At 65.3% G+C, this 12,289-nt stretch overlaps 4 protein-coding genes across 4 annotated transcripts; 2 read left to right on the top strand and 2 right to left on the bottom strand.

Moving 5' to 3' along the window:
- Nucleotides 1-241: 241 nt before the first annotated feature.
- Nucleotides 242-1,037, bottom strand: EMIHUDRAFT_438555 (hypothetical protein). Its single transcript, XM_005759851.1, has one exon. The coding sequence runs from the start codon at nucleotides 974-976 to the stop codon at nucleotides 284-286; it is 693 nt and encodes a 230-aa protein (XP_005759908.1). The 5' UTR covers nucleotides 977-1,037; the 3' UTR covers nucleotides 242-283.
- Nucleotides 1,038-6,266: 5,229 nt separating this feature from the next.
- On the top strand, nucleotides 6,267-7,561 carry EMIHUDRAFT_465764 (hypothetical protein; the record flags this gene model as incomplete). The annotated part of the gene is made up of 4 exons (XM_005759852.1): nucleotides 6,267-6,728; nucleotides 6,816-6,956; nucleotides 7,038-7,130; nucleotides 7,181-7,561. 4 exons carry the CDS (start codon nucleotides 6,267-6,269, stop codon nucleotides 7,253-7,255), a joined length of 771 nt encoding a protein of 256 aa, XP_005759909.1. The 3' UTR covers nucleotides 7,256-7,561.
- Nucleotides 7,545-9,610, bottom strand: EMIHUDRAFT_453325 (hypothetical protein; the record flags this gene model as incomplete). Its single annotated transcript, XM_005759853.1, has 1 exon — nucleotides 7,545-9,610. One exon carries the CDS (start codon nucleotides 9,608-9,610, stop codon nucleotides 7,868-7,870), a length of 1,743 nt encoding a protein of 580 aa, XP_005759910.1. The 3' UTR covers nucleotides 7,545-7,867.
- A 135-nt stretch (nucleotides 9,611-9,745) lies between these two features.
- Nucleotides 9,746-12,165, top strand: EMIHUDRAFT_106524 (hypothetical protein; the record flags this gene model as incomplete). The annotated part of the gene is made up of 2 exons (XM_005759854.1): nucleotides 9,746-10,899; nucleotides 11,337-12,165. The coding sequence occupies 2 exons, from the start codon at nucleotides 9,746-9,748 to the stop codon at nucleotides 12,163-12,165; spliced, it is 1,983 nt and encodes a 660-aa protein (XP_005759911.1).
- Between the last annotated feature and the right edge of the window lie 124 nt (nucleotides 12,166-12,289).

Consider the following 12,289-nt stretch of genomic DNA (forward strand, 5'->3'; position numbering starts at 1 on the left):
CGGGTGCGTGCGGCGCGTGCATCTACCTTGCGCTGTCGGTGGCGTGCATACCGCCGATCGCGTACCTGCTCCTCTTCGAGGCCGCCCTGTGCCTGGTGGTGCCCGCGATTCTCTTGCCGGTCCTCCTTCGAGCGTGGCAGGCCGCGCTGGAGGAGCCGCACGGCGCGGGCTACCCGCCGCGCCGGGCGCTCGCCTGGGACATCTTTGCGTTTCGCGTCTTTGGCTGGTGCGGTGGGGTCTCCCTCCTGGTGTTCGCGCCGCTGTACACTTGCCTGTTCGACCCCTACTTTGTGAGCTCCGACTTCTTTGTCCCGCTGGTTGCAGTTGGCACCACTGGTGTCGCCGCCGCGCTCATGCTCGGCGATCGGCCGCGAGCATGGGCGCTGTCAACACTCTCGCGGCTCGGCTCCACTCGCGAGGAGCGAGAGGCGGCCCTCCTCGCCGGCCTGTTCAGCTTCCGCTCGGGGACGAAGCGGGTCGACGTAGACGAGCTCCTCAACTTCGCCGAGGGCCACTTCCACACCGTCCCCTTCGACCAGCTGCGGCCCGACGACTTCGTGCCGCTGTCGCGGCGCGCCAGCGCCCACTCGGTCAGTCGCGGCTCCACCAAGTCGCGGAGTCGCGGCTCGCTCGAGACGTCGCAGCGGCGGCAGACGCCACGCTCGGCGCGCTCCACGACCTGTGGCGGCGCGGCGCTCGACGACCGGAGCGAGCAGCGCGGCCTGGGCCAGTGCGATGCGTTCATCAGCCACAGCTGGCACGACCCGCCTGGCGCGAAGTGGGAGGCACTCTGCGGTTGGGCCGCCGCCTTCCGGCTCAAGCATGGCCGCTCCCCGAACGTCTGGCTGGACAGGTTGTGCATCGACCAGTGCAATATCCGCGAGTCGCTCGCGTGCCTGCCCATCTTCCTAGCGGGCTGCGAGACGCTGCTCGTCATCGCGGGGCCGACGTACAGCAGCCGGCTCTGGTGCGTCATGGAGCTCTTCACCTTTCTCAAGATGGGCGCGCCGCTGGACCGGATCGCCGTCCTCCCCTTCGCGGCCGCCGCGCCCCGCCACTCGGACTCGCCGCCCGAGCGGGCCAGCTCCACGCTCGCCGACGTCGCCGCCTCGTTCGCCTCGTTCGACGCGGCGCGGGCGCAGTGCGCCCAGGCAGAGGACCAGCAGGCCCTGCTGAGCGTGATCGAGGAGAGCTTTGGCAGCTTCGCCGAGTTCAATCTGTGGGCCCGACACCTCTTCGACCGGCATGCGCAGCGTGACGGCGGCGCTTCGAAGGGGGAGGAGGAAATGACAGAGATGGTGTCATTGGCTGTCCACTCATAGCCTGCTGCCAGCAGCTTTGCTTTGGCGACGACACAACGGAGTGTCGCGCGCATGGAATACACGTCCGTATTCGCTGTTCAGCGCTTGTTATCTTCTGTTGTTAGAACATAAGAATGAACAAAATCAACTCTCTCTCACAGCGGACAGGCCGTCGACACAGGTGCGGACTGGCGCGTGCTAGCACTACCACAGAGAATAAGAAAGTGAGCAAACCGGGGGGGGGGGGGGGGGAGAAGCTTTTCTTTTCTGTGCCTCTTAGCTCTTTTTGGTCTCTGGGGGGGCGCGGGGGCCCCCGGAGGCACCGTGCGCCGCGCCGCAGTGCGGAAACGGGGCCCCGGCGCTCAGAGTCGCTCAGAGCACCGACTTCCCGATTAAGTACGGTTAAGTAGAGGGCAGATTTGGAGAGATCTCGAGGAGTACATACAGATAGACCCTCCAACCATCAGAAAACTCCGACCTGATCGGTCGTACTGACCGCCGACAGATCACTCCAGACAGCAGACAGGCCCACGTCTGCACACGGCCGGCCGGGCGAGAGGCTTGACACTAACTATCCGACCCTGCGACCCTGACGCTGCTGCTCTAGCTATCAGACATGCACTGCTGACTGCTGCCACAATGTGCGACCGGTGCTGACCCACTTGGCGGCCTTCCCGGTCAGTGGTGAGGCGCAGTTCAGAGCTGTCGATGGCGCGATGCCGCACTGGTCCCACATTGGTGACACGAGACCACCAAGTTTGCCGGTCCAAGAGAGAGGTACCGGCGCTGTCCTGAGAAGGTGCGTGGTCCCTCTTGACTGCCCATGCGCGCGAGGCTGCGTAGGCATAGCCTCGAGAGTGCCAGCAGCCAATCCGAGGCGACGCGCATTGCGCCAGAAGCGTGCACACGTTGGAAGGACACCTTCCTACTGACCGTACGATCAGGTCGTCACTGAATGCTTGATACTAAGGCCGCGAGCTATGCAGGTGATCAATTGTGCAGCAGGGCACGGTCAGCAGCGCCGACAGGCTGTCGCAAGGCGTGATAGCATGGCCGCAATACGCCGAATTCCGAAACAAGTAAGAGAGCGATATGCCATGGCGAGGGCCGCCACCGTACCCGCCGCCCCTGCTACCGCCTCCACCCCTGCCGCCGGCGGGGCCGCCACCGTATGGACCCGCTCGGCATAACCTGGGGGGTCCGGGACCACCCCGCCGGAGGCTAGAGTACCCGGAGGGAGGAGCTGGGAGAGGGGAGGGGCCGCAGTACGATAACGGGCCCGCCGGCGAGCCGGAAGGCCGAGGCCGGAGGGCCCCAGGGGGGGCTTGGGGTCAGCTGTCGGAGGAGGTGAGAGACGAGCTGACGCGGCCTCTGCGGGTAGAATCGGGACGTACGGACGAGCCGAGGACGATAGAGAGACCGCGGGGGCGGGCACGAGTCCTCGACCGAAGAGAGCCGGCCTCACTTCACGGGGAGGGGCGGCGTGGCGATCCAGTGCCGCCGCCCTCGCCCGAGGAGTTGGGCATGGGACCACCGGAGGTGGAGTCAACAGGAGCAGGCAGAGTGGGCGAGACGGCGGCGGGGCCGCGGCCGAAAAAGGCTAGGAGGGGGGGTCGGGCCCCGCATCCGTTGCCCAACCAGCGGAAAGCGAGTGGGGGGAGGACCGAGGGGATAAGAGGGCCCCTCCAGACCGAGGGGGGGGAGGCCAGACCGGGAAGCCTCGAGGGGTGACGTCGAGTGAGGATGTACGTCGTGTGCGTGTCTGGTGTTTATTAGCTCCGAGTAGAGGGGGCGCTCCGCTGCTAGGGGAAACCTGGAGCGCGGACTAACCCTCGGAGACCCGTGTTTACTTTACGGCCCTTTCCCTGCGAACGCGCACCCCCTGGGCTAGGGCTCTCTTGCCCGCAACCCGATGCCAATCATCCGGCCCGCTGGGTGCGCTTCTCAGCTCCCCGGCCCTGGGTGTGCGGTTGCCGACTGCACTCCAAGTGCTCCAAGTGCCATGTCCGCCTTGCGTTGTTTCATAACATCGAAGGCTAAGCTCAGTAAAAAATCGCGCGAAAAAAAATCCGAAAAAATCGGCGCCTGCGGCGGGCCGTGGGACCCCATCTCCCCCCCGCATGGGTACCCTCTAGGGCCCCCGCGCCCCCCCACAGTTTTTGGTGCTGTGACGGACCTGGGTGTCGGACCAGCTGTCACGGCCGGTTAAAGAAAGAACGCCATGGACAAGTGTGTGTACTTCTTGCTTGGGGCTTGGGCGGCACTCATGCCGGGGTAGGTAGGGTAGGTCTGGGCCCTCCCGTCGGGGGGTTCCCTCTCTTCACGCTGGAACTTTTTCAGAGCAGAAAAAGAAATTTCCGCGGAAATCACGATGTCAACCCTCCCCAAATGGGTGATCTGGTGCTTGTAGGGCTTGAGAGTGGCCTGCCATGTCACAGGAAGGACTATGGTTGCAGGAGAGTACCACCAGCCATCACTTTACTCTTTAGTTGGTATAGTCCCCCACCCCTGCACGCGGCGGATGATTTCTTTTTTAGTTTCCCATAAGTAAGGTGGGTAGGTAGGTAGGTAGCTAGGGGCAGGGCAGGGGCCGGCCAGGTTTTTGCAGAATTTCAGCATGAGAGTGCCGCCCAAGCCAAGAAGTACAGGAGGGTTCCAAGCGAACCAATTTAGACCAGTTTAGACCACTGCTAAACACGAACCAGATTAGTCCTGTTTACGATAAACTGGGTCTAAATCTGGTATGTGTAATGCCCCCCCCCCCCCCCCCAGCGCGCACCTCCCCCCGCCCCAGCTCCCCTCTGTGACGAGAGAGACGCGGCTCTCAGCGGCACGCGCAAGCGTCAGCGTCCGTGCCTCTTCTCGCGCTGGTCGAGGTTGTGCATGGCAATCTTGACCGTCTCGAGGGTCCACGCGGCCGCATCGAGGGACTCTTCCGACAGCTTCGCCGTGTCGTGGTGTCGAAGATCTGCTTGCAGAAGCCGCCGCGCGTCCCCTCATCTTTCGCGCGGTACGTCGGGAGCGAGGCGCCAGGAGAACAGCGCCTGCAAGCATTTGGTGAGGGGCAGTGAGTACCACTGCTCAACCCAACACCACTTCTACTAGCAAGCGCATCTTTGCGGCCGGGTTGAAATCCACGTGCTTCCGCTTCTTGCCAGGCGCAGGCGCCGCCAGCTGGTATGTCGCCGCGCCCGACGTCGCGCCCTCAGTCCCGCCCGCGTGCAGCGTGCAGTCGTCAATCAGAGCGCGGAGGGCGGGCACGTTGCCCTGGTACTTGCTCACAAAGGTCTCGAGCTTCTTGAGGACCGCGCAGTCCTTGCTCGCCTTGGACGTATGTCCCGAGGCCCGTCCGAGGTTCTTCAGGATGGAGTTCTTCTTGCCACAATGTGCGACCGGTGCTGGCCCACTTGGCATTGCGTCAGAAGCGTGCACGCGGCTGGAAGGACACCTTCCTACTGGCCGTACGATCAGGTCGCACTGAAGGCTTGATACTAAGGCCGCGAGCTATGCAGGTGGTCAATTGCGCAGCACGGCACGGTCAGCAGCGCCGACAGGCTGTCGCAAGGCGGGCGCCGTCAGCGTTTCGTGTTTTCAGTTCTGATGTGGTAAATTCCTGCCACGTTTTCGTACTCAGCGAGCACACAAAACTTGTTGAGCGTCATTGTCAGCTCGAGCTCCCCTGCCCTGCCCAGGCAATGAATCCCTGCACAGACCGATAGCATGCCTGCTGCCGCCTGTGCACGAGCTTCTCCTGCTCGTGCTCAAAACGGAACACGAGGTCCGCAGTCAGCCCCTCGGGGTCCGCGTCGTCCGACACCTTGATCGGCGTGTCCATCTTGACGGGCTTCATCTCCGCAAGCAGCGCATTCGTGCCCGTCGGCACGAGCTTCACGACGCCCTTTGGGCACTGCGCTGTGGTTCCCCGCCACCATCATCGCCCATTGGCCGACCAATAGCGAGCACGACCGGCTGCTGATGCACTCATGCACTTTGACGACGGCATGGACGAGATCATCACGCTGCCCGACAACACCGTGCGCCTGACCGGCGAGGCTGTTGTTGCGCGGTGCAAGTGTGCCCGGTGTGCTGTCCGGCCCGAGGCGGAGGATGGCGGCTGCACGCTAAACCTAAATCGGGCTAAACCTGGTACAGTGGGTTGCGGGCATTAAGAAAACAGGATTTCGCGGCACGCCGCCGTTTCTAAGCCTTTCCACACCCCTCACCCACCCCACGCCGTGGTTTCTTAGCTCCCAAGGTAGGTCAAAGGTGTCAGAGCCGGCCCCCTCCCCCTCGTCGGAAGAGGCCAAGAGCGGGTCGGAGCTGCGGTCCCGGACGGATCCGATGCCGCCAGCCAGTCTGCCACCGACTCAAGACGCACACGCATCCATCCACTCGCTCAAAACACCGCAGAGGACTTGTAAAATGCCAAGTGCGCGCGCCGCGCAGGCGAAGAGAAATTTTGAGCTCGGAGCTCCTGTTCACACTCGTGTCTGGCCTTTTCTCGGAGCCGCGCCTGCGGCGCGCCGTGGTTTCTTAGATTTTTGCGGAAATCGCTCGGCGTGGTTTCTTAATGCCACGCTTTCTTAATGCCCGCAACCCACTGTATGTGTTTAATCTCCCCGACTGGAGGCCGACCCCTGTTTAGACCCAGTTTATCGTAAACAGGACTAATCCGGTTCGTGTTCAGCCGTGGTCTAAACTGGGTCTAAACATGGTCTAAACTGGTTCGCTTGGAACCCTCATAAGTACACACACTTGCCATGTCCCATGTGCCATGAAGAAGAAATCTCTTCATGAACAGCCGGAGCGGAGGCGGGATGGGAGGACGGGGCACGCCGCCACGCCCGCGTCATCCACTGCCTCATCACGGCCGACAATCCTCGCAACCCAACGCGGCCAAAGGATATCACGGCGGACTTCCGCGATCGAAGGCACGCGCTAATGCGAAAAAAGAATTGCCCGGTCATGTCCAGGAGCGCGCTGCTTCTGGCGGTGGTTGGTGCGGCGGCCTCGGCCACGCCGCGTACTCTGCTGCGGCCGGACACCCGGGACACATCCAGCCGACACGTGCTGACGCAGCTGCGCGGCGGCGGGAGAATTTCCGGCACCTTTGGCGCCGCGTTGCACGGCGCAACCGCGACTCTGTTTGCCGCCCGGACCGAACCCAAGGGGCAGAAGGCCATGCGGCTCGAGAGGCACGTGCGTGGCGTCGTCTTTGGTGGTATGGACGGCATCCTCACCACGTTCGCGCTGCTCGCGGCGGTCGCTGGCTCGCGCCACACCTCAACTTCGCTCACGCTTGTGATTGGCATCTCGACGGTGCTCGCTGACGCGCTGTCGATGGCGGCGGGAGAGTACCTGTCGGCCAAGGCGGAGGCGCAGATGGCAGCCGGCGCGCCACCTGACGAGCCTGGTCCGCTCGAGAAGGTGTCGCGGAGGTAATCTGGCTAGGCGGCGACGGCGGGGCGGTTTGTGCTCACCCGTGGGCGCTTGCCTCTCTCCCTTTGGCCGCAGGGCGTCGCGATGTTCCTCGCATTCACTGCGTTTGGGTCGATGCCTCTCCTGGGCTACATCTCTGCGGCGCTGCTGACCTCCTTTGCGGGCAGCGCTGTCGCGCCGCAGCGCTACTTTGCCCTCTCTGTCGTCATCACCGCCGTGCGACGGGCTCTCGTGCCCACCGGCCCCGCGTGGCCTCTCCGTCGACCGCGCCCCCTCGCCCGCCTGCCGCCCTCGCAGGTGACGCTCTTCTCGCTCGGCTGCATCAAGGCGCGCTTTGTCGACGACGTCTGGTGGCACTCTGGCGCAGAGGCGAGCGCAGAGGGAGGCGGAGTGTGGGGAGGCAGAGTGGGGCCGCTGTGACCAGCGCCGCCGTCTCGCAGGTGCTCGCGATTGGCGGCGCCGCGGCGTGCGTCGCCTTCTACACCGCTAAGCTCGTCGACCGGGCGATCGCTTGAGGGGCAGCTGGAGCACGGTGGCTGGTGGCCGAGTTGCGAGAAGAGGGGAGCAGACCCTTCAGCCGTGCGGGAACCTCTTCTGAGATGTGTGCATGTGCGCGGGTTGGTCGATGCGTGGGGTCCGCCCAAGCCGCCGAGAGCACACACGGGGATGGGACCTCCGCGCCCCCGACGAAGGGTGCTCAGTCCTCAGAGTGGTCAGAGAGCAGCCCGCGCGACGCAGAGCCGGCCGCTCGGTCTCACTGGGCTCGCACGTCGCAGTCGCAAGAGTCTTTCTATCAAAAAGGACGCATGTAAGGATGTATTGGTTAGCTTCGCGTGCAACGAGAAGACGATAGTGTTCTGCTGACGAGAGCGCGCGCAAGCACGCTGCACGGGGTGTGACCTCGGTGTGCACGGGCAAGGACGAGACCGGGAGGAAAACCCGGCCGTGTAAGTGTGTGTGCGTGCGTGTGTGTGGTGTGTGTGTGTGTGTGCGTGCGTGCGTGCGTGCGTGTGTGTGTGTGTGGATTGCGCTTCCGCCACGTGCCCCCCTGCGCGGCGGCTGCATAATTCGCGCGTGCGCGATCTACCTGGGAGAGAGCATCACGCGCGGTCTGCGGAGCTCTCTCTTTACGGCGGCGCCTGTGGCTCGGTGAGCAGGGAAACGCGCAGCGAGGAATTGGGTGCGCCACGCTCAAGGACCGAGGCGGGCGCGAGGGGCGAGGGGGCTCCACGCGCCACTGCCACGAACGTCGGGCCGTCGGACGTGCGGGCGCGCCGCGCTTCCCTCCAGCACGAGAGGGGCTGTGTAAAGAGCAGCAGCACGAGGAGCATCATGAGCAAGTTGGCGGGGGCAAACGCGTACTCGCCCCAAGGGGCCAGCGTGCTGGTGGAGAGGGAGGAGAGAGGCGAGAGGAGCACTCCCGTGGCAGCGACGCACAGGTTGGCGAGGCCTAGCGGCAGTGGCGGCGCAGTGGCGGTGCGGGCCGTCAGCTCGAAGCGGGCGGCGCGGGGAGGGCAGTGCGCGGCCGGCATCAAGTCGGCACAGACACGGGGCATGCGAATGCGCGGGCAGGGACTCGAGCCTGCGAGGGTGCCATAGGTGCGCGGCGAGGCGAGGCGCTGCAGCTCGGAGAAGAAGGTTGAGTAGACGAACTGCCGCCCGACGGCGACGCAGCACATGGCGCCAAGCAGCGCGGGCCGGGAGTGAGGGACGAGAAGGAGGGAGCTGTTGAGCACGCCAGCAGCGTTGACGAGTAGAAACACCACCAACGGCGTCGAGGTGTCGAGCAGGTACCCGATGAGCGGCATGCCGACGAAGCCAAGCGGGAGCAGCCGGCCAAAGATGACGACAAACTGGTCCACCTCGCTCGCGCCGAAGCCGAGCGAGCCGACCTGCTCCTGGAAGGTGGCGACGGCAAAGTTGAGGCGGCACACGTGGACCGAGGCGAAGAGAACCAGGTAGAGGTAGGGTGGGCTGCGCAGTTGCCGCTTCAGCGACCGCTTGGAGAGCGCTGTCGCGGTGTCGTCGTCGGGGTTGCCAAAGACAGCGTCGACATCGGTGTCCGGGGGCGGCTCAAAGGGCGCCGAGGGCCAGAGCACAGCGCCAGAGGCGAGCACAAGCAGGACAGCGCCGGCGTAGCCGAGCCAGCACGTCTCGAGGTCGAGCGAGCCCGCGTCCGTGAGCGAGTAGAAGAGGGCGAAGATGACAGAGCCGCCGTCAAAGAGCGCCGTGGAGGCGGCGATGAGAGAGCCAGAGGCGGAGGGAAAGAGGTGCGCCATGTGGAACGTGGCCTTCTGCACGCCGGGTCCGCCAAACCCAAGCAGGAAGAAGCCGATGTAGGCCGGAACAAGGCTCTCGCCGCCGGCGGCATGCGCGTACATCGCGAGCGCCCCAGTGAGCTGCACGAGCGCAGCGAGAACGCAGCACGCCTGCGGCCCGCGCGTGTCGAGGAGCAGGCCAAAGGGCAGGTTCGAGGTGTAGTTGCCGATCGTCCCGAGGGTGAAGATAAAGGCAAAGATGCCGGCCTGCCCACTGCAGTTGTCGCCGTCGCAGCCCACTCCCCTCTTCGCGAGGACCTGTGCGAGCGACGTCCACCCGAAAACGACGCCCGCGGTGAGGAAGACGTGAAAGCCGGCGACCAAGAGGAGCAGGACGCGCACCGTCACTGACTTTGGGACAGGGGTGAGGTCCTGATCGAACGCCAGCGTCTCCAGCGACCCAAACGAGGGCGGGTGCCGCAGGTGCGGCGACGAGGCGGCGCGCGCCAAGTTGGAGCGGCCCGAGCCACGGGAGGGCACAGGAGACGCCTGCGGCGTGGGGGCGCCTGAACTGCCGCGCGACGGCGGCTTCCGGCGAGCGAAGAGGAACATCTGAAGGGGTGTGTGTGAGTCGTCAGCGGCAATCGCGGCGGGCGGTCCGTCTCGTTCGATTCTTGGTTCCTCCGCCTGCTAGGGGAAATACGACACGCCTCCGTCGAGAACCTCGTCGAGAAGGACTGAGCCAGAATGTCAGACGGCGGCAATCTCGGCATCGGCGTCCTTCTCCTCAGCCTGGTCGCGCTCGGCTCCTGGCCAGCGCTGCTCGACCTCGCGTTCCTGCGTGGCAGGCACCCGAGCCACGCCTACCTCGACTACGCCACGGCAGTGCTGCTGGTCGCGACGTCCTTTGCGCTCGCTTCGGGGCAGCCGCTCAGCGTGTCAAGCGAGAGCTGGGCCTCAGCGGGCCTCGCCGCCGTCGGAGGCTGCCTGCTGATGCTCGGGAACCTCAGTATGCAGCGGGCGCTGCTGCTCGGGGTTCCGCTGACCATCGTGCTGCCGCTGCAAGGCTCGCTCACAGTCGTGCTGGGCACCAGCATCAACTACGTGCTGCAGCCCGAGCGGAGCGAGCCGCGCCGCCTGTTCGCCGGCGTCGCCGCGTTTCTCGTAGCCATCGCCCTCTCTGCCACCGCGCACGTGGCCCACGAGCGGCAGGCAGCCAACCGGCGGGAGCGGCGGCGGCGGCGGAAGAGGCAGCACGCCGCCAGCTGCAGGCCGTGCTGTGGGGCGCAGGCGCCCCTCGTCAATGGCGCCGGCAGCAGCACGCCGCAAGCGGGGGAGCTCACGATTGAGTCTGCGCCGGCGGCGGACGCGGCCACCACGACCGCGACCGCGAACGCCACCACCGGCCTGTTCGTCGCAGCCGCGGGCGGGCTCTGCTTCGGGTTCTTTAGCCCTTGCTTCAACCTCGCCGTCAACGACGAGCTCGGCTGGGTCAGGCAGAGCGGCGGAGCCCCACTCAAGGTCTTTGCGGCAAACTTGTACTTTTGCGTCGCCTTCGCTCTGTCCGCGTGGGCCGCAAACCTGGCGCTGATGCGGTGGCCGCCCCCTGGCACGCAGCGCTCCTCGCTGAGCGAGTACGCCAGCAGCCCGAGCGACGGCCGCTGGCTTGCGCTCCTGTCGGGAGTCGTCTGCGCCATTGGCAATGCCGCCCAGTTTGTCGGCGGCGACATGGCGGGCTTTGCGAGCGCCGACCTCGTGCAGGCGTTCCCGATTGTGGGCACTGTGTGGGGCGTGGCGTGCCTGGGCGAGTTTCGAAAGGCGAGCAGCCGCGTCTACGTGCTGCTCGCCGCCATGTACGGCGCTTTCCTGTCGGCCGTTGCCCTGCTCGCGTGGAGCGTGAGGTAAGCGGGGGGGGGTGACTGAAAGCCCGGCGGCGGAAGCCCGACACAACGCATGTTCGATTGTCCCTTTAGTACCACCGCTCAAAACCTCTCTGGACGACCGGAAGAATTCTTTTAACCCCTCCAGGTGCTTTTCACAGCGGCCCAAGTCTGCTAAATCAGGCACGGCTAGCGCCCGTGTCACGACCAGCAAGCACTATCCGCCACCGCCCGCCAAGAAGTGAGGCGCGCGATCGCCAGCGCGGCGCCAGAGGCTCGCGCGACTGGATGCGTGAGGCAGGGCTCGGACGCTCGCTTCCGCCTTCAGCCTCGCCGAGCTCTTCGCTGCAGCACACAGCCGCAGAAGTTGCGGGACCTCAGCTGGGCTCGGCGCTAATACCGCCGCTGGTCGCGGTCATATTCTATCTCGTCTTGACGGGATTAATTAGGCTCTTAAGGCGCTGGCACGCTCAGCGGTCAGCGCCTGTTGCGTGCCTCGAGCTGTGCATCGGAGGCAGCCCGCCGGCCGGCACAGCAGACACGGAGCTGGGGGAGCGGCAACCGCTGTCGCCCGCGGTGTCGCCAATGTTTGAGCGGAGTCCTGCCGGCTCTGTCCGCTCATCGACCTCGCTCCTTACGATGGAGACGGGAGCCGCTAGCGACACGGACCGGCGGGCGGTCGGCTCTGGGTACGCTGCCGGGTATGCAGTGGTGAAGCTGCGCAGCGCAGCGGAGGAGGAAGTCTCTCCGGGCGCCGAGGAGGACACCTTGGCGAAGTCGTCCAACGAGGAGGACGCGGCCGCGGCGCCGCCCGCGCTCTGGATCGAGACGCGCGACATGGCGTTTTGCGTCGCCGGCGTGATGACGGCTCACATCGCGTACGGCTACTACCAGGAGCAGTTGATGACGCGGCTCTTCTTCTCGCCGGACGCGCCGCTCGGCGAGCGGTTCCAGCAGTCCTCCTTCACCACGCTCTGCAACCGCTCCGTCACCTTGCTCCTCGCCTCCCTCTTCGCCGCCGGCTCGAAGCTCCTTCACGGAGGGAACCCGGTCGCGGTGCCTCTCCCCGCCTGGGACTACTCGATGGGGGCAATCTCGAACACGATCTCGTCGGTGGCGCAGTACGCGTCGCTCCAGTTCGTCTCCTTCCCCATCCTCGTCCTCGCGAAGGCTCCCCGCCCCTCCCCCCGCCCCCCCCCGGGGCATTTGCGATTCGACCAATTTTCACACAGCGAGACGACCACCGGCAGCAACCGTACTATGTATCATCTCCGGAGCGGGTCCTAAGCCGCGATTTGGGGCTGGCGGCTTCAGGCGGTGCCGAGCGTCGGCCTGACAATCCTCTCTCCCTTGAGGAGCCCGTCCCGGTAGAACTTCTTGATGAGCGCCTCCATCTGCGTGAAATCGATGG

The sequence above is a fragment of the Emiliania huxleyi genome (assembly GCF_000372725.1).
Source record: "Emiliania huxleyi CCMP1516 unplaced genomic scaffold EMIHUscaffold_79, whole genome shotgun sequence".
Lineage (NCBI taxonomy): Eukaryota > Haptophyta > Isochrysidales > Noelaerhabdaceae > Emiliania > Emiliania huxleyi.

What these genes read in the sequence shown, in the direction of transcription:
- EMIHUDRAFT_438555 (XM_005759851.1), bottom strand. Translation starts at nt 976, where the DNA reads ATGACGCACCAGAGCCGGCTGCTGTACGTCGGCCCCGCGATGACGAGC.